General features: G+C 42.2%; 2 protein-coding genes and 1 long non-coding RNA gene across 6 annotated transcripts; 1 reads left to right on the forward strand and 2 right to left on the reverse strand.

The window, feature by feature from the left end:
* Positions 1–201: 201 nt before the first annotated feature.
* On the reverse strand, positions 202–9965 carry ubxn1 (UBX domain protein 1). 4 transcript variants are annotated; one of them, XM_076104058.1, is made up of 11 exons: positions 9834–9965; positions 8295–8385; positions 4918–4982; positions 4726–4779; positions 4452–4579; positions 3964–4036; positions 3613–3804; positions 1615–1666; positions 1383–1505; positions 982–1165; positions 202–827 (listed from the first exon to the last, which is right to left on the reverse strand). In XM_076104058.1, the coding sequence occupies exons 2-11, from the start codon at positions 8313–8315 to the stop codon at positions 787–789; spliced, it is 933 nt and encodes a 310-aa protein (XP_075960173.1). In that variant the 5' UTR covers positions 8316–8385; positions 9834–9965; the 3' UTR covers positions 202–786. The 4 variants fall into 4 exon arrangements, with proteins under 4 accessions (XP_075960173.1, XP_075960172.1, XP_075960175.1 ...); XM_076104057.1 differs by having other exon boundaries at positions 3952–4036; positions 9834–9962; XM_076104060.1 differs by lacking the exons at positions 8295–8385; positions 9834–9965 and adding an exon at positions 5583–5597 and having other exon boundaries at positions 3952–4036.
* Positions 6252–8300, reverse strand: LOC142963301 (uncharacterized). Its single transcript, XR_012957419.1, has 2 exons — positions 8195–8300; positions 6252–6657 (listed from the first exon to the last, which is right to left on the reverse strand). It is a non-coding gene; the product is annotated as an uncharacterized LOC142963301 (long non-coding RNA).
* On the forward strand, positions 9859–22996 carry ehd1a (EH-domain containing 1a). The gene is made up of 6 exons (XM_076104056.1): positions 9859–10604; positions 14874–14971; positions 18987–19228; positions 19796–19966; positions 20872–21036; positions 21864–22996. The coding sequence occupies exons 1-6, from the start codon at positions 10216–10218 to the stop codon at positions 22395–22397; spliced, it is 1599 nt and encodes a 532-aa protein (XP_075960171.1). The 5' UTR covers positions 9859–10215; the 3' UTR covers positions 22398–22996.
* Positions 22997–24712: the final 1716 nt, after the last annotated feature.

The following is a 24712-nucleotide window of genomic DNA, read 5'->3' on the forward strand; positions in this document are numbered from 1 at the left end:
TAATTTGAGGATTATTATAAGCCATAGATTTGGTGCTCTCGTGAGTATTTACAGCATCATGGTGATGAAGGAAAATGCAACAGTGTGTCTGATTGCATAACATACATAACATCAGAGTACAGAATCAATTCATTGTTGGTTTTGGTCTTTTTATGATATTCTTTGGCAAACACTTATTTTAAGAAAAAATTCAGTCCATCATCATTTTCAGTGAGCTTTATTTGAAGTAGATTCTTGGTGAGTATGTAGACAACTGTCATCAATATATTTTAACTTATAAAAAAAAAAAACTGGCAAAGTAGAATGTCACAAAATCAGGAAGATCGTGCGGATTAAATCGAAGGCCCTTTCATCGAGTAGGTCTTGTGAGGTACTTTGCTTTGTAAAGATCAGGTTAAAATTAAACAATTCTGTTTGGAATCCTTCCTATAAATGTGTTGTTTGAGACCATGAAGCAGTATCCATCAGAAGCCAGCTATCTCACTGTCCATCTCACTGCACACAACAAAATCTATATCAAGCCCAGAGTGGCAAAGGGCATCATTCATTCAGTGAGTTAGCCAAACTGTTTATCGCTGTAAACTTCATAAGAGTAGATAGAAACAATCTAAATGCAGCCTCGAGCTACATCTCTCTCTCTCTCTCTCTCTCTCTCTGCTTTAGTTCAGTTAGCTGACTTGTTGAGTGATACTAAAGAGGTGGTGGCTCTGCTCCCGGTTCAATCTGTTCCTGGTGTTGATGCAGTGACGGTGGTGAGGTAGGCTCACGGAGCAGATCCTCCTCATCTCACTTTTTGGCAACAACCAGCACAGCTGAAGGCACCAAACCTAAAAACAACAGAAAGGAAAGTCACAAAATAAGGTCAGATAAGTCTGTAAGTGTCAGTTTTAGGTCCACACAGAAGCTAAACCACAAACACAGAGTTAAGTTTAATGTATATTACAGTGAATGTGGTCTGTATTCAAATGTTCCTGCGCTCACCCAGTTCTTTGAGGGGCTTCTCCATGTCCAGTTCGGTGTAGACGTGGCGGGGGTAGGGTGACAGCAGCGTGAAGTCTTGACCCTCAGGTGTGTTGCCGTTCACCTGCACATAGACGCGCACCGCCGCCAGCGGCTCCTGGGCCTTGAAGACTGCCGTGAGGGTCGAGCCGTCCAGCATACGTACCTTTACCGAAGAGAAGAGCACGGGAGCAGAAGGAGAGAACAGTTGGGCAGTGGATGAGGGAGTTGTTTTTACATTAAAATAAGAAATTAAATTATTGTCTCACATTGAAAGTAAATCAAAACTAGTTCTAGTTCTTGCTCATCTTCCACTGCTCTTCAGTGGTGTAAAGAGAAGCGTGTCGGTGCATTCATCACACTACTGTGACTGAAGCCTGTACCTGTATCCTGGACTCGTCATACTCCTTCTTAGTGGGTGGGGGGCCGTGACTGGTGGGTGACGGGGGGCTGGGCTGGGCAGGCTGAGACGATGCTGCGGTGCTCGGGGGTCCACCGCCTCCGAACTAAACGGGTAAATAAAAAAATCATCAAAGCCGTTTTTTGGTTCCGTCAGAAGTGGTCATAGATATGAAGTGAAAAGGACAAATAACTAGATGAGCATTGATTGGTTACCTTTTGTGCTCTCTCCTCTCTGTCTCGTGCAATCTTGTCTTTAACCCTTTGCCTGACAGGAATAACAACACAATGACAGGAATGAAGAAGATACAAATAGATTTCTTACTTCGACAGTTGTAGAGTTTGCTGACTTAAAAGCTAAGATGTCTGTTCAATTACATGTGAATCTGTCACTCATTCCTCATCTTAATTTATGAGTTTCTTATCTTCTTCTGTGCCCTCCTCAACTTTCCCAGATTCTATTATTTCCACCCACTTTCTTGTCTTCAGAGGGAAGTCAAGATCTCTGCAGACCCTTCACACCCTGGACACAAGCTGTTCCAACTCCTCCCCTCTGGTAGGCGCTACAGGGCTCTGTACGCCAAGACCACCAGACACAGGAACAGCTTCTTTCCACTGGCCATCACTCTCATGAACAATAAATAAGTTATACTGCACTATTACCACCACTTATAATTCATGCCATTGTCTATAGGTTTATGTTCACATGTATATATATACTGTATATACACTTTTTCTCTTGAATATATATTTATACTTATATTGTATATAGCTAAATGTCTATGCCTACATCCGTTCTACTTTTTTGCTGCCCTTTTTTATTCTTTATATATATATTGTCTTGTTTATTGTAAATTGGTGTTTGTACATTGAGAGCGGAGTGGAAACCGGAGACAAATTCCATGTATGCGTAAGCATGGTATTGTATTATTTCATCCCTGGTCAGAAATGTACTGTTATTACTACCCAACTATATAATATCTATACCAGTGGTTCTTAACCTTATTGGAGGTACTGAACCCTGCGAGCTTCATCAGTGCATTCACCGAACCCTTCGTAATTGGAAAAATAAAATATGATTTCTTCAAAATCATAGGTATATATTTTGTTAGTGCACAAAATGAACCATGCATCAGTTGCACACAAAATCACTGTGTGCAAAGAACAAAACAAACAAAACATTAATTTCACACAAAAACATAACTCAATGAATGATTTGCGATCAGGTACGCAACTTCGTACGATGCTGTGAGGATCGGTTTGTCGACAAACAAAACATGAATTTCACACAAAAACATAACTCAGTGAATATTTACTGCAAATCAATGTGACTTTTGCTGTTGCCTTTCAGATACAAGTTCAGAAATGCGCGGCTTCACCTTGGCAAGTGCCACTCTCATATCATTTTCGCAGCAAAGTCTGTTCCTTTTCTTAGTTTTCATGTCCACCATCCTCGAAAAGGATTGCTCACAAAGATACGTTGTAACAAACGGTGTGAGTATCTCAAGGGCTTTCTTGGCAATACGAGGGTATGGTACGATTTGGTGACACCAAAACGTTGAGAGCGTTGTTGTTCCGAAGAGTTGCTGTTGAAGCTGGCTCTGCTGAAGTTCAATGATTTCGTCGAGGCATTCATCGTTGACATCGGCTGTCGCAACACTAAACGTGAATAATATTCATAATATTTTCCGTAGTCGCACAACTGCGTCTGAATGACGGTCGCTTCCAGCGTCATTCGCGCAGCCCGGTGGAAATTCGCGTCATTCGCAACCATTCGCGTCTGTGCATTGACTTTACATGTAAACTACCTCGCAGTGTGTGTCTGCCGAGGGGTTCGGCAGACACACACTGCGATCAAGTGAGCCGCCGCTTTAAAAATGAATGACCGTCTATTCCTTAAGGTGCGTTCACACCGAGCGCCCCGTTCGGTGTGAACGCAGCATAAGTTTTAGCTTTCTCCGTGCTTTTTGGGCTACCCAAGCCACCGTAGGGCTATCCAAGCCACCGTACAGTTATGCTGCGTTCACACCGAACGGGGCGCTCGGTGTGAACGCACCTTAAGGAATAGACGGTCATTAATTTTTAAAGCAGCGGCTCACTTGACCGCAGTGTGTGTCTGCCGAACCCCTGAGAGTGACTCAACGAACCCCTGGGGTTCGATCGAACCCAGGTTAAGAACCACTGATCTATACTGTGTTAAAATGAATACCGTACCTTGCCATTTTGTCCTCCATCTTCTCCTTCATGCGCTGATCAGTGAGCTTCTTCATATCGTCATCCTGCAGCTTTTGGCGGATCTGCTGCAGCTCTTGGCCGTGTTTCCTCCGCTGCTTCTCATGCTCCAACTCTTCTGCCCGCTCTCGCTCTCGCCTCTCCGCCTGCTTCACCCGCATCAGCTCCTCTAGCCTGAAAAAAACAGACACAGATATTTGCCTTTCCTTTTTTCAAGTGATATAGATAAGTGTAGTAAAGTAGCCTTGTTATGTAAGGAGAAGAAGCTGTGAGGTGGACACACAGTGCTGGAGGGATTTTATCAATGGCGTGCACTCTGACCGTCTAACTTGCTCAAGTTTCTCGTCCTCTGACATCGGAATCCTTGCACTGTCATCATTATCGCAGCTGCCGTCTCCTGCTGTCCCTGAAGCCAAAACAAATGCACACGAGAAAGACATATGTATTGTGTAGGATTGAAAAATCTTACTGTGAACCACGATTCATAGCAAAAATGCAATCCATAAGGACAAAGAAAGAAATCCACCACAAGACACTCCTGGAAACAAACAAAGATTGGACGGACCAATTCTATCTCCTGAGTGGAGGCGATGACACAGAAGAGAAAGTAAAACCTGAAAAAAAACTGTGACACCCACTAAATTTACGAAAGATAATTTGGAGTTTATACCTTGTTCATAGATGGTGACTAAATCTGTTTACGGATACAATAACCAAACAAGAATGTCTGTCTTTGTCTAATTGTGTGAATATAACAATATTGTCATATTGGACGTCCCTAGAGGGCTTCCATGGCGGCGTCTAGCTTCCATTGTCCTGACCTTCAGCGGTGTCTGCTAGTGACGGCTGTTCCGTGGTGGACTGGCTGTCGGCTTCTCCTCCCAGGACATTCCCCACGGGCGGCACAAAGGGCTCATCAATGTCTGGGTCGTTCTCATGTTCCATCAACCTGAGGAGAGCACATCACACAGGAAAGATGAGGCCTGCTTACGGGAATCAGTAGCACAGGTAGGTTTCAGGAGAGAGGACCGTGTCCATCCAGTCATCTCAACACTAATATGTTCATTCGCGAGTGTGAGTGTGCGTGAGGCTCACCAGTCCATGGCTTGTTCTATTCCCTGGTTCCCCGTGTTGGCCACCGCCTTTTCCCTGCAAACACCGGACAAAAAAAGGAGAGACAGGTTCACTCTACTGTTACCCACTTTTACTTTCACTTCTTTGAAAGTTGTCTCAAGTCTAGGAACTACATGAACCAGGGTGCATTTTGGGCGATTTGGTGTCACTCACGCTCTGTTTCGATCAAAGCCCATCTCCAGCAGGCTCTCTAGTGTTGTTAGCTCTGCCATCTTGACCTGAAACAGATTGTACACAAAAGTTATATTAGATAAGAAGAATACGTTATGAAAACAAAAAGCTACAACTATCGAGCAGGGTGACGTAAAACAAGCACTGTGACGTTATGCTAGTCGAGGAAAGTCTATATTTAGTTCATAGTGTTATATTCTGAATACAATGGTAACGTTCGTGTAGCTTCTTGACACAGGACTGAGCTAAAGAAAAGTCATGAGCTGTTGTATTTAGCTAGTACGTCAAGTTTGCTGAAACGTGCTGGTGTTTTTTAATGTAACTTACTCTCTATTAGCAGCAAATAGCAGTAGTGTAACAATACGTCCAAGTTAAAGTTGATGATTCGATCGTTAATGTGGCGTTATGCTGAGTGCTAAGATTAGCATTAATGTGGCTAACGTTCAAATTGCGAAAGCTAACTGAGATCCCTCGCTGGCTAGCACGATTAAAAACGAACAGGCATTCTCATAAGCTCTCCGTCACTTTATCTATTAATGTTTGTTCGTAAGTAACACGTAAAGGTACATATACGCGTAATTGTATTATCTACAGAGGTAATATCAGCTAGTATATTCATGAAGACACCGTTAGTTAGCTACTCACACCTCACACAGCTTCAACAGTACGGGAAACCACATAGATCAAACAGAACCGCACGAGAAAAGCGAAAAAAAAATGTCATGTTCTCTGGGCTATTTCCGAAATATTCTTATAACGTGCTTAAAATGTATAAGCATAATAATATATCTGAACCTATGAAAATGTAAAACAAAATAAAGTATAATTCTAACTTAAATATAGAGTAGAAGCTAAAGCACCATAAAATGGAAATAATGTAGAAAAGTACAATTACATTTCCTTCACAATTGTATGCAAAACAAACACTTCCCCCAGCTGCTACATTGCCTTTACAAATAAATATAATTTAGTGTGCTAATGTTTATAGATCTGATGAACCATTGCAGCCACCTCAGGACAGTATTAGAACAAACCGGGACACCCTTTCAGTTTCTTTCTCACAAGCTGCTTACAGATGTGTTCAGCGTACTTTCTTGCCTGGGTGATACATGGATAGGGGATGAGAATGGGTCAAAAGAGTAGGTTTCTACCCTATGTATTAATTATGTTCCACATTCATCAATATAAAAGTGAGTTTGTGAAGGCTAAAAGACAAGTTAGTGTACAAAGCAAGTGTCACATGAATTCTTGTCTTCATGTGTAATATCTTCTTCATGTATCTGTCTCCACATGCGTTATTCAACAATTATGACAAATCCGACAAAAAAACTTTATTTTAATCGTCATGCACATACAGGTATACCAGAATGTTAAAATGAACCTGCTGGCTCAAATTAAATCACTGCTAAATATTAGTCTAAATTATGTCAACAATGTCAAACAAGCTCAACATTTTGACGTATGCTTCTTGGGTGCATCAGCTGTGATTAATTGTCTCTTCATTTATTTATTTAATCAACTCATTATCATTGCATCTGCTACACATGAGGTAGACTTGATCTCTATGTAGTTTTTGGATAATGTGTGAGCAGAGGCAGGAAGCAAACGCAGTGAATGAAGAGGTTTTAGGGTGAGGAGGCCCATTTGAGGTGCTTAAGGGCCTGATGGTGTCTCTTATTGGCTGCTCTCCATCTTGAATGCTTTTGTCCCATCCTCTTGTGTCTGTGGGTGTTCAAACAGAATGCAATTTGCTGACTTTTATGAGAAGGTTGGGTCTGTCACATATTTACAGTGAGTGTAATGATTAATTTTTTCTCTCCCCCACGTAGTCTTAAGCAGCCCTCGTTGACGAGTCTGCCATTACTTAGAGACAGACTTCTGCCTCAGCCTGCTTGCATCTGTCTTCTCACCCACTAACTGTTTTCTCTCCACTTCTTTGTTTGCTTTTCCTCACACTTTCTTTTCTCTCAGAATTAATGACTGAAATAAGCCTCATTTGCAGTTATGACTTGGTGAGTATGAACTTTTTATGTATATTTAAATGTGGCTATATAACTGAACATTTGTAATATAAGAGACCGTTTATTTTCATAATGTATTAGTCACTGGATTGAGCAGATTATGGGACATATATAAGATAGTTCTAGTTTGCATTTACACCAAACTATCATGTAATTTTGTATTGATTAGATATCAAATGTGCATCAACTCTGCAAGCAACTTGAGCAACCTGTCACGGGAAGTGCATTCATTTCCCAGAGTGGGTCTATTTGTTCTATCTGTCCGTTAACCATAACAACTGTTTATAATGGAAACCTTGAGTCTGTTCAGGATGGAAAGGTGTCTCTGTAGATTACTTAACCTGACTCTTGTCTTTAGTGTTGAGTCAACCATGCATCGCAAAAGCCTTGTTTAAATTGTTTGATTCTGACCAGATCAGACTCTCCGTCCATACTTCATCATTGTTAATTTGAGTGCTGAGATTCACAACACAGATTTTCTGAATGCACAAATAAAACGTTCACAGTGGAATTGTCTCATAAAATATATATATACATGGCTGGGCGGGCAAAGTCGAAGGAGACAACAGGGATGAAGGTCTCTTTCGTCTCCTCTTGAAATTGCTTTATGGCCCTGTTTTTCACTGAAGGAGAGGGTTAAGGGTCAATGCTCAGTCGTGATAAGTTAAGAGAGATACTGGTAAACTATAGGAGATGTGGTGTATAAAAGGAAACACACTTGTGTTTACTACTTGAGTTCAAAGCCATATCAATGCCTGTGTGTAAAAGATTAATTTTAATGGTCTAAAGTCTCCCTCCTGACTCAAATCACACTTTCATTTGAATGAATCACCCTAATTTTATTGGTGTCATAAGGGTAACATGTTTCTTAGAAGCAGTAAAAACCAAGATCAGGAGATGTTAGACTATGCTGGATGATATTTTACTCACCTTTTATTAGGTGTGGGTGGTATTATCACATGAGGGCTCAGATAAAAATGCAGTAAAATGATTTGATTTTATGAGGCCCAACCAGAAGAGGGCAGCATTACTTCATGTGGAACTTTTATCACACCGGTGGCATGTAGTTGAAATGTGTAGGATTGTGAAAATCTTATCTTTGAAACATAGTTGGTATCTTGTGGGTACAATAATCCTTTGATTCTGGACCTGATAAATTCACACACATACACACACACACACACACACACACACATCCAAGGCCAGATGAGCAAGGAAAGTTTTTTTTACAATCACACCTAGTATTTTCAAACACTTGGTGTGTCCTCCATCTATTTCCACCACCACATTCTCATGGTCTGCAGGTGCTGCCAGCTGTGCGGTTTCTGTGGGTCTCACCAGCTGTAACAGCATCTCCATATGGAACAACTCTGGCTTCCAGTGGAGCTGCTGTTATCTGTGGTGGGACACCCCTCGTCATCGGGAATCTCTGTAACGCACAGTTCACACAGCTGAATTTAAAGAATCAATAGTGTGTGTACAGTAATGCTTTGTTTTTGCCGTTTTTACAATATGTGTCATTTTTATGCCTATTTCTGTGCAGGTTGCTCTTTGCAATAAAAATAAATTGATCCCTTAAATCCGGTATAACTGTCTTTCTGTTTCTTTATTGTTCTGTTTCTACAGAGTAAACATATAGATAACATTGACACCTCACTTTATCTTTACATATCATGTGTATGTGTGTGTGTGTGTGTGTGTGTGTGTGTGTGTGTGTGTGTGTGTGTGTGTGTGTGTGTATGACTTTACCAAATGAAACACAAAATGCTTATACTGACATAATGGCACCCCAAAGTATATATAATCTTTTCAGTTTCAATGTTGTGATATATTTAAAAAAATGTTTTTACAAAGCTTACAAGATTCTAACATTACATACAGACGCAAGAGAAAATAAAAACATATGGTACTGTATCTCTTTTTGTCAAAACATAGTATATCACATGTAAACCTGACCATTTAAACATAAAAGTCTGTCTTATTGACATAATAGGATAAGACGGGAATAAAATCATCTTTTCAGTTTCAGTGTGAACAGTGAAATGATGAGAGGAAAGTTTGGTTGTGATTTGAATGAATTACTGCTGTTATAACAGGTCAATTACAGAGATTTATTCCACTGATGCCTGCAACACAAAGGAACAGATCAACGTCTGACTAAAAATGTTTTTGGGACACAAAATTAAAAAAGGAACATAAAACTGAAAATATTAGAAAATACACACTACCCAGTCTGAGAAAAATAAATGTAGATATCATTGTGACTACATCTGAGTGCGATTAGATATAACAATTTGTAAGGATAGCCCAAACTACACATGAATATGAAACCAACATTTCTTGTTCAAGGTTAAAAAAAGCTACTAGACGTTTCAGTGAATCGGATGACTGAATACTTTCATTTGAGTGTCCATAGGCTATAGGTCAAGACATAGTGTATCAGATACACACTTAATATATGAAACACTGTCATACTGAAACAATGGCATCACATTTAATGGTAAGACTTTATGCAGCATTATATGCATGAATTGTGCGATATGAATATAAATGTTTATTATAGTAATAATAAAAATAATAATGACAATAATAATGATAATAAAAGAGAGGAATACAATTATCTTTTCAATTTCAGAGTGTAAAAAAGTGTTTGTGAAAGCATGTTTGGGACAAAACTAAAAATGTATACATAATTTCCTACTATCATAGGTTAATTCATGTGGCAGACTATAAACCTTTCTGCAGCTGAAGGCAAAAACTCCAAAACTGATAAATCGTGGAAGGCTGTGAGCATAAACCCACACTATTGGACACTGGATTAGCTAGCATCGTTGACGCTCTTATTGTGAAATACGTGTATTTCCGGTATCTACGTACCAGCCTTCTTCAGAGGGGTTCACTAACTGACAGCCGTTGCCGGTTGCGAAGCGAGTTAGCAGTCACAGTTCAGTTAGTACTAGACGACATCCGGCTTCCTAGAGCTACATGTTTATAGTAGAGTGTAGTTGACTGTCTTACTTTAGCCAACAGTCAGCTGAATACGGGTCCTCCCTGAATGACTTGACTCGCAGTGTGTGGCTAGCTAGCACAGAGGAGGGTGGGGACAAAAAACTTCCACAGACCTCGCCCAGCCTTTCGCTTCATTCCAGCAGGCAGCTACTCTTTTTGACGGTGTGAGAGTTCCACACCGCGTAACCAGATACTTATTCAACGGGAAACTGACACAGTTGTGTTAACTAAAGGGCATAAATAATTAATCATGTTCAGAAAGAACTTGAAGAAGGACCCCGAGCTGTTTCAGAACGTGTCGGAGGGTCTACGGCGGCTCTACCGGACCAAACTGTTCCCTCTGGAGGACGCGTATCGATTCCACGACTTCCACTCTCCTGCGCTCGAAGATGCCGACTTCGACAACAAACCCATGGTGCTCCTGGTGGGTCAGTACTCCACCGGTAAGACCACGTTCATCCGGCACCTCATGGAGCAGGACTTCCCCGGTATGCGGATTGGCCCCGAGCCCACGACGGACTCTTTCATCGCGGTGATGCACGGTGATCAGGACGGGGTGATACCGGGAAACGCTCTGGTGGTCGACCCCAAGAAGCCCTTCCGCAAACTCAACGCCTTTGGCAACGCGTTTCTGAACAGGTAATACTGTTAGAGCCAGAGCCACAGAGCTTACACTGAGCAATGTGGAGAATGTATTAATACAACCAGGATTATAGAAGCTGAGCAAGTTAGAGCCCTGCAGTTATGTATTAATGTGTGATTGTAATGGATATGTCAGCTGTGTTAAGAACCACGTCAAAAGAACACGTCACCCATGATTTAAATGCCCTCGTTACGTGTCCTTACATGTTGCCACCATTCAGGTAAACGCACAGTATTCTGTTGCACAATGTTCCCAGCAGTGTGTGTGTGTGTGTGTGTGTGTGTGTGTGTGTGTGTGTGTGTGTGTGTGTGTGTGTGTGTGTGTGTGTGTGTGTGTGTGTGTGTGTGTGTGTGTGTGTGTGTGTGTGTGTGTGTGTGTGTGTGTGTGTGTGTGTTTCTCTCTCCTCTTTCATCATCCTGTTTTAGTGTCAACAGCTACGTGGAAGTGCCACTCTGTGTATGGCAAAGCAAATAGACAGGTAGGTGCTTCCCAACACCTGAAGTCCTTTCACTTTTGGATCAAACCCTGCCAGTTTGACATTGCACCTTGCCCCTTCTTCAGGCAGCTTCTTAGTGAAAAAAGCACCAGAGAGAGAGAGAGAGAGAGACACGCTGGTGACGGATCTTTGTGTCCCAAATGTGAAAGCGTGGCCCCTTGAACATAGAAACAGTTGTAAGTGTTGCCAGGCAATGAGATGACCCTGTCCTGCCCTCAGATGTAGGTGCTAAAAGTTTCGTACCCTTTGGTCATATAAGTGTTACCTCATCAGTAGAAGCCGACAAGCCAACTCCCTTATTCACTGCCAGTGTGTAGGCCCCTATGAGATAGTACCACTATCTTCTGTTTCATTGAGTCATTCAGCTCTTTGGAGTTTGATCCACATGCCCGATGATCCGGAGGTTCTGAGAAAACCTCCAGAGCACTTCCCAACGTTTTATGAATCACTTTGGCCTGATGTCACAACTCTGATGACTCGCATGAAGTATTGAACAGGTTGTACTTTCAACTAATGAGTAAGAGATGAAATGGCAGAAATTTGGCAAAATAAAAGCGGAAGAGAAAGTGAAACACAGGAATAGTACAGAGCGAACCCAGAGTGCAAGGTGAGGCTGCAAACCGTGTACTGTGAGTCAGAGCCAGTGTTACGATGTGTGGTGAAAACATCTTAATCCAATCTATTTGTGTGATGACATCAGATGGCTGACATCCAGTTGCTGATGATGTCACTTCCTGTAGAGGATGTAGGTATATCCTCTCTCTTCTCTGTGTGGTGGTGTCACCCTGCACAGGAATAAAGCAAAACAAATACACAAATGACTAACAAACTCTCAAGTTGACACTTCCCCCGGTTAGGCCCATGTCCTATTATCTGTTGAGCTGGTAAATGGTAAATTAACTCACATTTATTAAGCTCTTCTGTAGTCTTCTGACCACATGTACACTACATGTCAACATTCAGTCAGACACATTAATACATTGATGGCAGAGGTTGCAGATTCCTTCCGTCAATTGTGTGGAGTGTTTGTTTTATCGTGCATCGGTGCAAATTGCTGCTAAACGGCATCAGTCAAAGTCATGCATTTCAGATAACATTTCAAAAGTGTGGAACCTCCTGGGCCACAATTCACCCTTTTGGAGTTTATTACAGACTTGAGGGGAAACCAGATAAGATTGTGTATAAACAAAGACTATTGACTATTGTAGCAAACTGTTGGACGGACTCCTGCGGTATCATGGGACTCGTGGCCCTCTTCGAGTTCAGGCCTTCATTGGTTTGGGGAAAGTTCACATGATCACACATAACATAATGTTTGTATGACAACAGCAGGTGTGTGACCTGTTGGAACAGCTCTGTGTCAGTGTAGGCCTCATGCATAATTAATCAGTTGTGATGGCACCCAGCCCAGAGCAGACCTACGAAAAAAAAGGTCAAGAACCAGATCCAGTGAAACATTTGGAACTCTGCTGCTTTTGGCTCAGACTCTGCCAGTTTTCCACTTTCCTTCTGAGGAGGCCAAAAGTATTTGGATTGGCCTTCAGCGAGTTGGCTGACTGAATGTGTGTTATTCATAGAAGTAGATAGATATAGATATCGAGGATCAGATTGTGTTAATTGACCTGATTCGAGGTGGAGGAGAAAACGCCATGTCAGAGGAGCCTCGCTCAGTTCCCAGTGTAGCTCTTTAACCATAGTCATCCAACCTGCAGATTAGCCTTTAACTACCTGCCTTAGACAGGACTTACCCCTCAATATAATCAGTTATTTATGAAGAGAGTAAACAAAAATTAGTCATGTGATCCACCCTACAGTTTGTTCTTGGATTTGGAAAACCAAAAAGCAAGTGGCTGGTGTGCTCTGCCTGCTGCAGCCTGGTTTCACAGCGCTCCCCATTGCATGTGCACTGATTCATACTAAATCCTAAATGTTTCTGTAAAATGAACTCCAGATAAACCTGCATATTAGGTTCCCTTTTAGTCAACATGCCGCTGCAGTCAAGAGGGCCTTGGTGTGTTTGTTCTCTCTGTAAGCCATTAGTCAGTAAAACCGAGTCAGCAAAGTTTAGGTTCCGCACTGGCCTACCCTGGCCGACACTGTCCCGCTCCGTCCTGTCCTGCACATGGCCTTTTATTCCAGGACACTGAGTCTGCACTTTTACTCAGATAGGGGGTTTGACACACGCATAGCCTTATGGAGCACATAACAAACACAAATACACACGAGGATATATATGCTCTATAAATAATTTAATCACACATGCATAAGACACACCAGATTTTAGAGGAAGCAAACATTTAAAAGTGAAACAATTGTAAACTCCCTGTTCACATCCACAAATGCTAGCGGCAGCCGCCCTGTTTCCTCTTCTCTACGGGAAGTGGAGGTTGCGATGTGAGTGAAGGTCATTGGTCAGGAGGTGGGGCAAGAGAGGAAGACCCTCCTTCATGAGCTGGGACCCAGACCCCCGATCACATGAGAGGTCTGATGTGGAGTGTGAGCCCCAGGCCTTCATGCCTCACAGAGAAGATGGGTTTCTCACTTTCACGAGACATAATTGAACAGCGAAGCATCTCAGCTAGTTCAAGGCTCTCTGCCCCCCCCCCCCCCCCGTGCCTGGTAGGGTCCTCTGTTTCTGAGAATTCCCGCTAAGAGTTCATCGCTAAGAGTTTTTTTTCCTACTAGCTCTGTCTGGAAAATGTCGGGATGGATAGTTAAATGGAAAACCTAAGCCAAAATTCCAACTGGATATCATATGCCATCAGCTAGGCAATGGAAAAGCCTGCATGTTTGTTGTCTTTGGCAGTCTCTGCTATTGTAATGTAATAGCTCGTATAGGATCTCTATGCGAGGAGCCCTTCTCTCATATATCTCTGACTTTGTTCTGTGTGTGTGTGTGTGTGTGTGTGTGTGTGTGTGTGTGTGTGTGTGTGTGTGTGTGTGTGTGTGTGTGTGTGTGTGTGTGTGTGTGTGTGTGTGTGTGTGTGTGTGTGTGTGTGTGTGTGTGTGTGTGTGTGTGTGTGTGTGTGTGTGTGTGTGTGTGTAAAAGCATGGTTCTCCCGGTCTTATGACCCGGTGCCTCTGAGCTCATGTTGTGAGTATCGGTTCAGATTGAGTGAAAGGGCAGCAGAGCGAGAAGAAGTACTCGGAGCTGTTTGGTGTCTTAACAATCACCTTCTTTGTCCTGAGTGGGACTCCATGGATTTATGCAAAACCACTCTTCCTCTCACACTTTATAGTGTGTGTCTGTCTGTGTTTATGTGTGTGTGTGCCTTGGCTCAATTTCTGTTGGAGAGCAACGCTCCCTTTTAAAGTTTAAACCCCAGTGTGTCAGCTTAAAGGAAACCATTGTCTAGTGACTAATGTTGTGAATGAGTATTCATAACTTATGATCTATTGTACCAGTGTTTCCCTAACATTCCTACATCAATGGCTACAAGCAAGCCACGCCCCCACTGTTTCATGTGGACATTTTGAAGGACTGGTGGCAGCACCCTGAACCCAAACCTTTCCTGTTCATCCACTGCTACTGTGTTCTAGCTGCGTGACTTTCCAGCCAAGGGTATCCCACTAACGTTAGTGCCAGAGAGCCAGAAGGTTGTTACTGAAAAGCTCCAGAATAATGTCTGTTTAATGCCAAGCTTATGTATAAACACTCACCCAACTGTTTTCTCTCTCCCACCCTCCCGCTCCACCCCTATGCCTCATACTCTCTACCCTCTCTCTCTCTTTTACTTTCTTCTTCTCCCCTCTGTTCCCTTCTTGGCAGGTTCATGTGTGCCCAGATGCCTAACCCCGTCCTGGAGAGCATCAGCATCATCGATACTCCTGGAATTCTGTCTGGGGAGAAGCAGAGGATAAGCAGAGGTCTGCACACTCACACTTTACCCACTCTCTCTCCCTCACCTTAGTCGTTCGTGTTATCATTGTCTAACAGAGCCACACCGTCTCTGCTCAAAACCGCCGAAATACTGTGGTGACATGCATGCAAAATGAACCCACCGGAAGTCACACGTTCAGATATGAAGAGGAAACGCTATTTAACAACATACACACTCTTCCTTTCCCTATACGCTGGTATTTCTGTTTGGTATGCGCTCTACAAAGTCAACTGTCGCCGTGTAGCTTTTAATCCCGTCAGACCTGTATTTAACTCTAAACACCTTCTGGTCGAATCCTCATGTAAAACAGCCTGGTGGTAGCAAGCAGAGGGCACAGAGTCCTTTGAAGTTCACTTCCTGTCTCTGTACCTGTAGTTTTCTGCAGCACCATCCTCTTTCACATCCTTCCCTCATTTTAGTTCTTCTCTCTGTTTTCAGATCGGCCTGTAGCCGAGGTTTATATATAAAGATAGAATGAGCGTCAATAATCAAAAACATTTCCTCTTGTATAACTGTGTGCCCTCTCTATTTGTCCTGTGTTGTATCATTTATCACTTTACATCCGAGTCATTTCCCTGTGCGCTGTGGACATAAATCAATTAATACTTTTCTCCACGTGCTCCAACAGTTCTGTGACCTACAGGGTGTCTTCAGAACTGCTACGTACACAGTTTTTACTTTTACTTTTGATGATCCGACAGAAGTGAGAACTGACAGACGATAACAGTACAGCCCAACGCAGCTTCTGCTTATTCTACCTGATTTGAGCCCCTTCTAAGAGGAAGCCCACGTACAAGAGTTATGGTGTAATTGAGGGAAAGGACGTGGAGTCAAATGGCAAACATAGCAGAGAGTTTCCCAAGACTGCCCCCACCCCCCCACCACCACCGCACAGTCAGTAAATCTGCTTTTCATTACTGAGTTGCATTTCCCACGAGACACCGCAAGAAGGAAAGGAGAAACAATGTTAAGACGTTAAACAACGTTTTATAGCTTATGGTTATAGCTTCTGTTGACTATTAATTTAATATCTTTGAGTTTTTGGACCGAAGCACAAAACAAGCGATGTGATGACATTCATTTGGTCTTTAGAACATTTTTATGTTTTTTTTTTTGTTTTTTTTTGTTTTTTTTACTGTTTTCTGACATTTCTTAGACGAAACGATGAATCAGTTAATAGAGAAAGTAGTTGACAGATGAACTGATGATGAGAAGCAGATGAGAGACAGGAAGAGTACGGATTGTTGGCAAAGCAGTGTAGAGGCCAAACATGCGACTGTAAACATACAAGCAGAAATTAGTGCTGATTAGAAACTGAAAAAAGTGTCTGTATGAATGAAAAGACGAGGTCGAGGGGACTCAGTCCAAAAAGAGGAGCAGACGATTTCCGCGATACCTCAGTTGTGTTTCTATACATACTTACACCATACATACTCTGGAGAACGGAACAGGAAGACACACAGGCCACTAACTCTCTCTCTCACTCACACACACACACACACACACACACACACACACACACACACACACACACACACACTGTTATCCTCTTATCTGTTTCTACATAAACAGATACAATACTGTACTACCAACACATACTGTACTCACTGTATCCTATACAAACACTGATATGTGTGTGTGTGTGTACAGCCAGCTTTATATTCAGACACAATGAATTTGTGGTTGCGTAATGCTTTTATTGTGGATTCATTTTTGATGAGGTCAGCATGTAAGTGTAGCTCAGAGCTTGTTCCTCTGTGAACCACAAAGTGCCAAAAACTATTACGGAACGATTTTGCAGAACTTGTTGGCGTCTTTCCCATAATCGTTGCTGATGACTCGACACGTTTCACGGTGTTCAGCATGTTCAGCTGACAGAAATAAAAAAAGATTTCTCAGAAGCTCACTTTAAACTTTTAGAACTTGTGGCCATAACGTATCCCTGCACCTTTTGTTTTAAGGAGTAGTTTGACATTTTGAGAAACACCTGTATTCACCTTCTGGCCCAGAAAATAAACAACACTCTCATGTCTGTACACACTAGATATGAAACTACTGCCAGAGACAGTTGGCTCTAAACTGAATATCTTTAAAGTTTCAGACTCTTGGTCAAAAAACAATAAAAGCAATGTGAAGTCATTTCCGTTTGTGCTCTGGGAAATTGGGATTACATTTGGATTTTGGGTGGATTCTTTTTGCCTCTGGACAGAGCAAGGCCAGCTGTCCCCCCCCCCCCCCAGCTTTATATTTGCTCTGAAGACATGACAATGGTATCAACCTTCTGAGCAAGACGGTGAATACGTTGTTTTCCCCCTAAATTCCAAACTATTTATCAAACTATCCTGGAGATTTGAGTAACAATGTGTTTTTATAATATGACCAGGTTTTCGACTACAGCTTGATGTTCCCACTTCTCTGTCAATGATTGGCACATGAGTCCAGATTCGTCATGAGTGCATGGGTGTGTCCCTGCATGTCTAAACACAGGGTAAAGGAGCAGCAGTTGTCGATGCTGTGTGCTATAAGTACGTCTAAGCTTGACCAGCTGTCGCTCTGTCTGATTCCCTGACCCATGTGTTAAAAACAGGCTTGAGAGAGAATGAGCAAATGTCCTCGGTGGGCTCCCACAGGGATCTTGGACTTTAAATATTCCCCTTTTATGCTTCCACATGCCGTCATGCGCACAAACTTGTTGTTGAGGGGCTTTGCCTGCGTCCCTCCTCTATGTCCATCTCTTATTGCATTAATGTCTTTTACTTTCACTTTTACTCACCCCGTCTCTCTCTCTCTCCCCCTCCTCTTTTTATCTCTTCATATCACGCTCTCATTTTGTCCATCTACTGTATCGCTGTCTCTCTTTTGTATACATGTGCTCAGACACAGACAAAGGCCAGCTATGTTGGAATGCGTGTGCAGCAGATCTACCGCTGATTGTGCGACAGCCGAGACGAGCTTTTAGAGCAACTGCATTCTTCTCTGATCAGATGACACACGGACGCTAATCAGAACCATAATTCTCTCCTCCTCACTCCCTCCTCAGCGCCTCGAGGCAAAAGGAAAGCTCGGTTAAAAAGGCCTGTTTTATGTCATTTGAGTTAGTCCCCTTGTTTCTCAGATAACCAGAGGAAGTGAATAGTACGTTGAGTTTTTGGTGTTATCGTCATCACTGACACTGCGTAATATTTTATCGTAACACTTGAACTTCTTGTCTATCTCAAATGTTTCCCCTCTTGCTTCATTTTTTCTGCTTTCATTACTGTCAAGCTTGTTTCTTAGAAGGCGCATTGCTGAAAACTGTCCCTAATAATAATAATAATAATAATAATAATAATAATAATAATAATAATAATAAGAGGTCATTTCATACCTAATACATGCTGTAGATTGAAAAGTGAGATTCACTAAATGGACTTCAAACTGTCTTTACCTTCCTGCTGTCTCAGTAAAGCTAGTTAATAGGTAACGAGGGGGAAAAATGTCCTGCCTCTTGAAAGCTCTTATCTAAACATTAATAGATCAACATGATTTGGAATATGAACGTGAAACACACAATTTATTGACCGATTGGAGCCATTGAGCTCTTTGTCAGGTTGTTTTTCTCCAACCTGAATGGTCGGCTTTATTTGCAAGTTTTGAATGTGTCTTGGACACAATTAAAAGAAATAAATAAATAAAAAATATCCATTGAAGTGTTTGCTTCAAACAATCTTCTACTACTCAGAATAACTGCCAAATACTTTAGGCAACAAAGAAAAAAGAGTAATTGACATGATACAGTACGCTAAATCTAAATACTACCATTCCTCACTCACCATGTGTTACAGCAATGCAATGTTTCTTTTTTAAAACTAATGTCATATAGTTGTTTCCAGCCTAAATACATACAAAATGTAATGTTATTCTGACAATCCAGTGAATGTGGTTGTCATAAGGGTTCACAACGGTGTCTGTGCAGATCCCGTCTTTAACCGGCCACTCTCCTCTTCTTACTCTCTCTCCAGGTTACGACTTCGCCGCAGTGCTGGAGTGGTTTGCAGAGCGCGTGGACCGCATCATCCTCCTGTTCGACGCCCACAAGCTGGACATCTCGGACGAGTTCTCCGAGGTCATCCGGGCGCTGAAGAACCACGAGGACAAGATGCGCGTGGTGCTGAACAAGGCGGACCAGATCAGCACCCAGCAGCTGATGAGGGTCTACGGAGCACTGATGTGGTCTTTAGGAAAAATCATCAACACGCCTGAGGTATAAAAAAAAAAAAAGCATTTATTTTTTACATTTTAGCTTTTGTGATCCACAGGTTTATTTTAAAATGGACAACGTTTCAATCTTTCGGATCTGGGACTGAAATGTTCATGTATTGAGGGGAAATTTAGCTAATGGCTCCTCTGGACAGATGTCGCATGACTTTTCCAAACAGTAATTGAAAAGTGACATATTTTGAGATGGTTCCAGCTAATATTCTCAGTTTGTCACTGTAAAAAAAAAAAAAGTATAAAGCTGGTGCTTCCTGATATCGGCTGACCCAGCCTGTCTTATGATTTTTACTGTTTAGTTAATGTTTGATCCAGGGCCATATTCATAAACCCATCCAAGAGAAACCTTTGGATCGTGTTGAGAATTATTCATTGACTTTGAGAGTGTGTTGTATTGTGAAGCCTCTCTACGAGATGTGAAACAGAGAACGCATAAGTTTTTAATATTGCTTCACTGTCGACCTCACAGTCCTGTATTGCATTGCCACACATCCTCTTGTGTGGGCAGTTAAGTGTAACCTACGGAACAGATTAATGGATGTTAACTTCTCTCCAGGTGGTACGCGTGTACATTGGGTCGTTCTGGGCTCAGCCCCTGTTGGTCCCAGACAACAGGAAGTTGTTTGAAGCGGAGGAGCAGGACCTGTTCTTGGACATCCAGACGTTGCCGCGTAACGCAGCTCTACGCAAACTCAACGACCTCATCAAACGAGCCCGCCTCGCCAAGGTCCGTACTAACGACACCACGGATATGGTCCAATACTTTTCATTTTTTATTTTAGTACGTAGTGCACAAAACGTACTGTTGCATGCAGTACGTATACAATTTGGACATACTACTTCGTCATTACACTGCGCCTTGAGCTTTGACCATCTTGCTCATATATCCAATATATGTGATATCTGTCATCAGGCTGTCTGTGCTCTCTCGCCTGCTCAGTGGATGTGACACATCTTTTAAAGGCTAATTTCATGTTAATTCATCCAACAGTTCAGGTCAGAATCAAATGTGGTGGACCGACAGACAGACATCGCCATCTCAAGTTTCGTGCTCCTAGAGTGGCTTAAAAATACATCATTCTCACATCACTACCCTCTGTCCTCCAGCACCACAAGAGGGGGATTACACAAAAACAAGTCCTGTTTTATGCAACTTTGTTAGTGTTTAGTTTCTTAACTAACCAAAGGAAGAAGTGAGCGCAATCTTATGTCTGAAGATTTGAGCATTTTGATAAACCAGAAGGGAAGAGGGATTATTTGTTACCTCTGCTACACGTCTATATGCATATTTTTCGACCCCCCCCCCCCCCCAAGAAACACATGAAATACTCCGATAGGGTTTTTCCACAAAAAGCTTAGCTTGATTAACTAAATATTTTGATAACTACTTGCCCTTAAAATTGCATCTGCTCCTTTTGCCCCATGAAACATCCGGCATCTATAAATCATTTTTTTAAAGTTGAACTGCTGGACACAAGATGTTTCATTCCTCACTCAGTCCTTCACTCTCAGTGTATGTTTCCACATCACAGTTGCATACAAGACCATTAACTCAGTTTATTCAATCGGGTCATGAATTGGTTTCAATAATCACCTAAAGCATGTCTGTTCTGTTTCCTTCATGGTGTCTAGGTTCAGGCCTACATTATCAGCTCTCTGAAAAGAGACATGCCGAGTGTGTTTGGGAAGGACTCCAAGAAGAAGGAGCTGATAGCCAACCTGGGAGAGATCTACCATAAGATTGAGAAGGAGCACCAGATCTCACCTGGAGATTTCCCCAACTTGGCCAAGATGCAGGTATGATTAAAACAAAGAAAAGAAGATGAATCCATCCACCTACATAGCAGACTGTGATGTACCGTTCAGTGCAGGCTGCTCTCATCCAGCATTCGTACGAAAAGTGACGAAAAACCAATTTGCTATAATAGATACATAATTCGTATGTTATCCACGAATTCATGAATGAGGAAGAATAAAAGCCAGTAAATCTCACACAGGGCGGATGGTAGGAGAGGTGGATGGGTCCAACAAACAGAGGAGACTGCTGTTCATTCCCAGCGCGAAACAAGAAGTCAACGTTGATGATTGTGTCCTGTAACTTTCGTACTTAGTAACAGCACTTCCGGGGGTATATTAACCCAAACGACCATCTTTTCCTAAACTTAACTTAAGTGGTTTTGTTGCCCAAACCTAACCGAGTTTCCTGTAAAAGTGAAAGTTTATTTTGAAAAGACTGTATGCATGTAACGAGTGGAAATTGACACTTGTTGCTGGCTTTTGTAAGAAAAGGCACACAAAATGAGGAGTACATTTTAGTAGAGTATCATACGAACCGTCAGTGTTACATGTTTGATGAAAAAACGTCTTTGCGTGCTACATAGTGTGTAAGAAGCTAAGGGTTCAGAGTAGAATGACCTTCCAACCTTTACTCTCTTCACATCTTTGCCCTTCTTTCCTGCTCTTGCCCTCCAGGATGGGCCAGGACGGGGATAAGATTTATTTTTCCTGGTTTGTCAGGAAATCCTGCTTCTTGTATGCTGCACCCATTGGTAGCCATTGAAGACTGATCTATTTCTATCACCAATTCCTGTTTTCTCTCAACCCCCCCCCTCCTGTCCCTTCAGGATCAACTGAACGGCCAGGACTTCTCTAAGTTCTCAGTGCTGAAGCCCAAGCTGCTGGAGGCTGTGGAGGACATGCTGGCCAACGACATCGCCCGTCTCATGGCCTTGGTGCGCCAGGAAGAGGCCGCCATGCCCAGCCAGTCCGTCAAGGGTGGAGCTTTTGAGGGAACCATGAATGGACCCTTTGGTCACGGCTATGGAGAGGGTGCCAGCGAAGGCATCGATGAGCTGGAGTGGGTGGTGGGTCGCGATAAGCCCACATACGATGAGATCTTCTACACCCTCTCTCCCATCAACGGCAAAGTGTCCGGCGCTACAGCCAAGAAGGAGATGCTGAAGTCCAAGCTGCCCAACACGGTCCTGGGAAAGATCTGGAAGCTAGCGGACGTGGATAAAGATGGCCTCCTCGATGACGACGAGTTCGCCCTGGCCAACCACCTGATCAAAGTGAAGCTGGAGGGCCACGAGCTGCCGTCCGCGCTCCCTAGACACCTGATCCCCCCGTCCAAACGCGACACAGCCATGGAGGACTAGAGGAGGAGACGGGAGGGGGCAGCCCGGAGACCAGCCATGTCAACGCTTTGCATCATGTTCAGGACTCTCCAGAAGAAAAGTCCAACCACAGGCATGAACGGCATCGTCCTCCATCAAAGTGAGTCTCCAGGCTTCCTGACACACCACGAGGAGGTATCGCTGTGATCTTTTTCACCAGAGAGAGACTGGAGGGGATCAGGGGGGAGGTGCGAGGGTGGGCAGGTCCATCTTTGTGCATTTGGGGATAGTATTTAGGTATATGTTAGAAATCAATTGGGGGGGGGGGTGCAAACTGATGAAAAGACAAGATCGTGAACTGATGGGTAGATGGAGTTTGTATGATGGGGCTGAACATGGATTTGTGCATCCTGTGTAAAAGATGTCTTCTAAGCATTCAGTCCATATTATTATATGTTGATCCAAAGAAATATAGAGTTTTTTTTCCATTTCGAGAGTGAAAGAGGAAATAAATCAAAACAGCAGTTATAATTGTTTTATCTATATTTTTGTATTTCCTGACTGTTCACTTTGACTCTTTCCAAATGCTTCCCTTTTTATTATTTTGCCAGATAAATAAAAAGGATTGCTGTACCATCTGACTCGTGGTAATGTGGATTTTTATTGATATACAACATTGATTGGAGTTCATCAGATGTTTGACTCAAAGAAGAAAGTCTCACTGGAAGAGATGCTGGTTAGAATTGGGGAACATACTGGTTGTGTGGCTTTAATGTGTCATTTAGGGTCACGTCAAGGACTGTGTCACCCAGAGGTCATCAACACTGAGTTATATTTTGAAACACTCTCATTTTGATGGTTCCAATATGGTGTACTGCCCTCTGTAGGACAGAGAGAGTCACCGACTGCACCGCCACAGGACATATAAGGTCATTTGCCCCACGATACAAGTGGCCTCTGCATATTGAAACCAGGCAGACACTTGTGACTTTCTCTGGAGAATTTTTCAGGACACATGGAGACAATTTAGAGAGCTATAAATTCAGTCCAGGCTCAAGCAGATGAGCACAAATTATAAACAGAAAGACAGGAGGCGGTAGCTTTATTAAAGTCATATTGAGTCGGTATAAAGATGAAACTGGCTGCTTATAATTTCCCTTTACGTTCCAATTGTTAACCTGCTCAGTTGTATAACTTTAGCCAGTATGAATCTGCTCTGAGATATGTTTGCATAACTCAAATAAGATGTAGGTATAAGAAAGTGAAATCTATATCAGTGGTTGATGGTAGATTTGAAGGAATCTTGTTACTCTAAGGAGCAGCATCCAGGTTATTAATGCAAGGCCAAAGATTATATAGACACACTCCCACACTATCTTTATTGTCGGTTTACATTTTTCCACATCTGTTACTTGTTGTACATCTTTTAGCCTCAACTTCGAAACATCACCTGGTTGTTTTCCAATTTTTGTGACGAGAGCACCAATCCTCTAAAAAACACAATGTAATGATTCATTTTCACGTTGCACTCGTCTCACAGTCATGCGTCTCTCCCTCATCAGCACACTCAGCCCTCCGTGGGGGGAAACTGCACACTGACTCACTGGATTATCAGTCAGAATCAGAAACACATGTTCTCCAGCTGTTATTTCATTTTGACAAAGTCCAGAGGCGCTCTCTTGTGTCTTGATAAGTTATTACAGGTATCGTGTCTGGATAGACTCATAATAGTCAAATGTATAGTTGTGTCCTTTAGGACGGTTAAAAAACATGTACAGACTTCGTATATACAGACGTAGTTAAGGATCATGATAGAGGTGTGATCAGAAGGATAACATTCATCAAGTAACAGCAATAAATATATCATAATAAAGATGTAAAAACAGATGCAAAGTAGATTCAAATATTTTTAAAATGTTCTTATATCTATATTAACCAAATAAAATGTTTTAGAAACAGACTTTTCTTGCAAATCAGAGAAGAGACTGACTGAAGCATCTTATTTATGCCATCCATTAAATACTTTTTTTGGTTTCTGTCAGATGTTGAGTGTTTGTTACTGCAGACTAAATTGTTGTCTAATGTTAAATCCTTTCCAGCATTACTGTGGCTTGCTGTAGTAACGTAAACTTACAAGTGGTTGAAATATCTATGGTTTGGTGTCTTGAATGAGACAAACAGAAAAAGTAAACTGATGCATTGAAGTACAGACAAAAATTATAATTTTTCTTCATATTTGAGACTACATGATCTATATTTACAGCGTAATTCAAGGTTTCCAAAAATCTTGTGCTATATAATTCTAATGGTCACTTCTGCTTTTCCCCCGCTGCTGTTTTTAAAACCTAAAACCACCG

Source organism: Anarhichas minor, unplaced genomic scaffold (assembly GCF_050575085.1).
Source record: "Anarhichas minor isolate MPS153535 unplaced genomic scaffold, ASM5057508v1 ptg000028l, whole genome shotgun sequence".
Taxonomy (NCBI): Eukaryota; Metazoa; Chordata; class Actinopteri; order Perciformes; family Anarhichadidae; genus Anarhichas; species Anarhichas minor.

Excerpts from the sequence above, each read along its gene's own strand:
- ubxn1 (XM_076104057.1), bottom strand. The coding sequence starts at position 8,315 with ATGGAGATGCTGTTACAGCTG. Across the intron at positions 4,580-4,725 it reads ATAGAACAAGCCATGGACTG|GTTGATGGAACATGAGAACG; the intron begins GTGAGCCTCACG and ends TGCTCTCCTCAG. Across the intron at positions 1,166-1,382 it reads ATGACGAGTCCAGGATACAG|GTACGTATGCTGGACGGCTC; the intron begins GTACAGGCTTCA and ends TCTTCGGTAAAG.
- ehd1a (XM_076104056.1), top strand. The coding sequence starts at position 10,216 with ATGTTCAGAAAGAACTTGAAGAAGGACCCCGAGCTGTTTCAGAACGTG. Across the intron at positions 19,229-19,795 it reads AAATCATCAACACGCCTGAG|GTGGTACGCGTGTACATTGG; the intron begins GTATAAAAAAAA and ends ACTTCTCTCCAG. Across the intron at positions 19,967-20,871 it reads AACGAGCCCGCCTCGCCAAG|GTTCAGGCCTACATTATCAG; the intron begins GTCCGTACTAAC and ends CATGGTGTCTAG.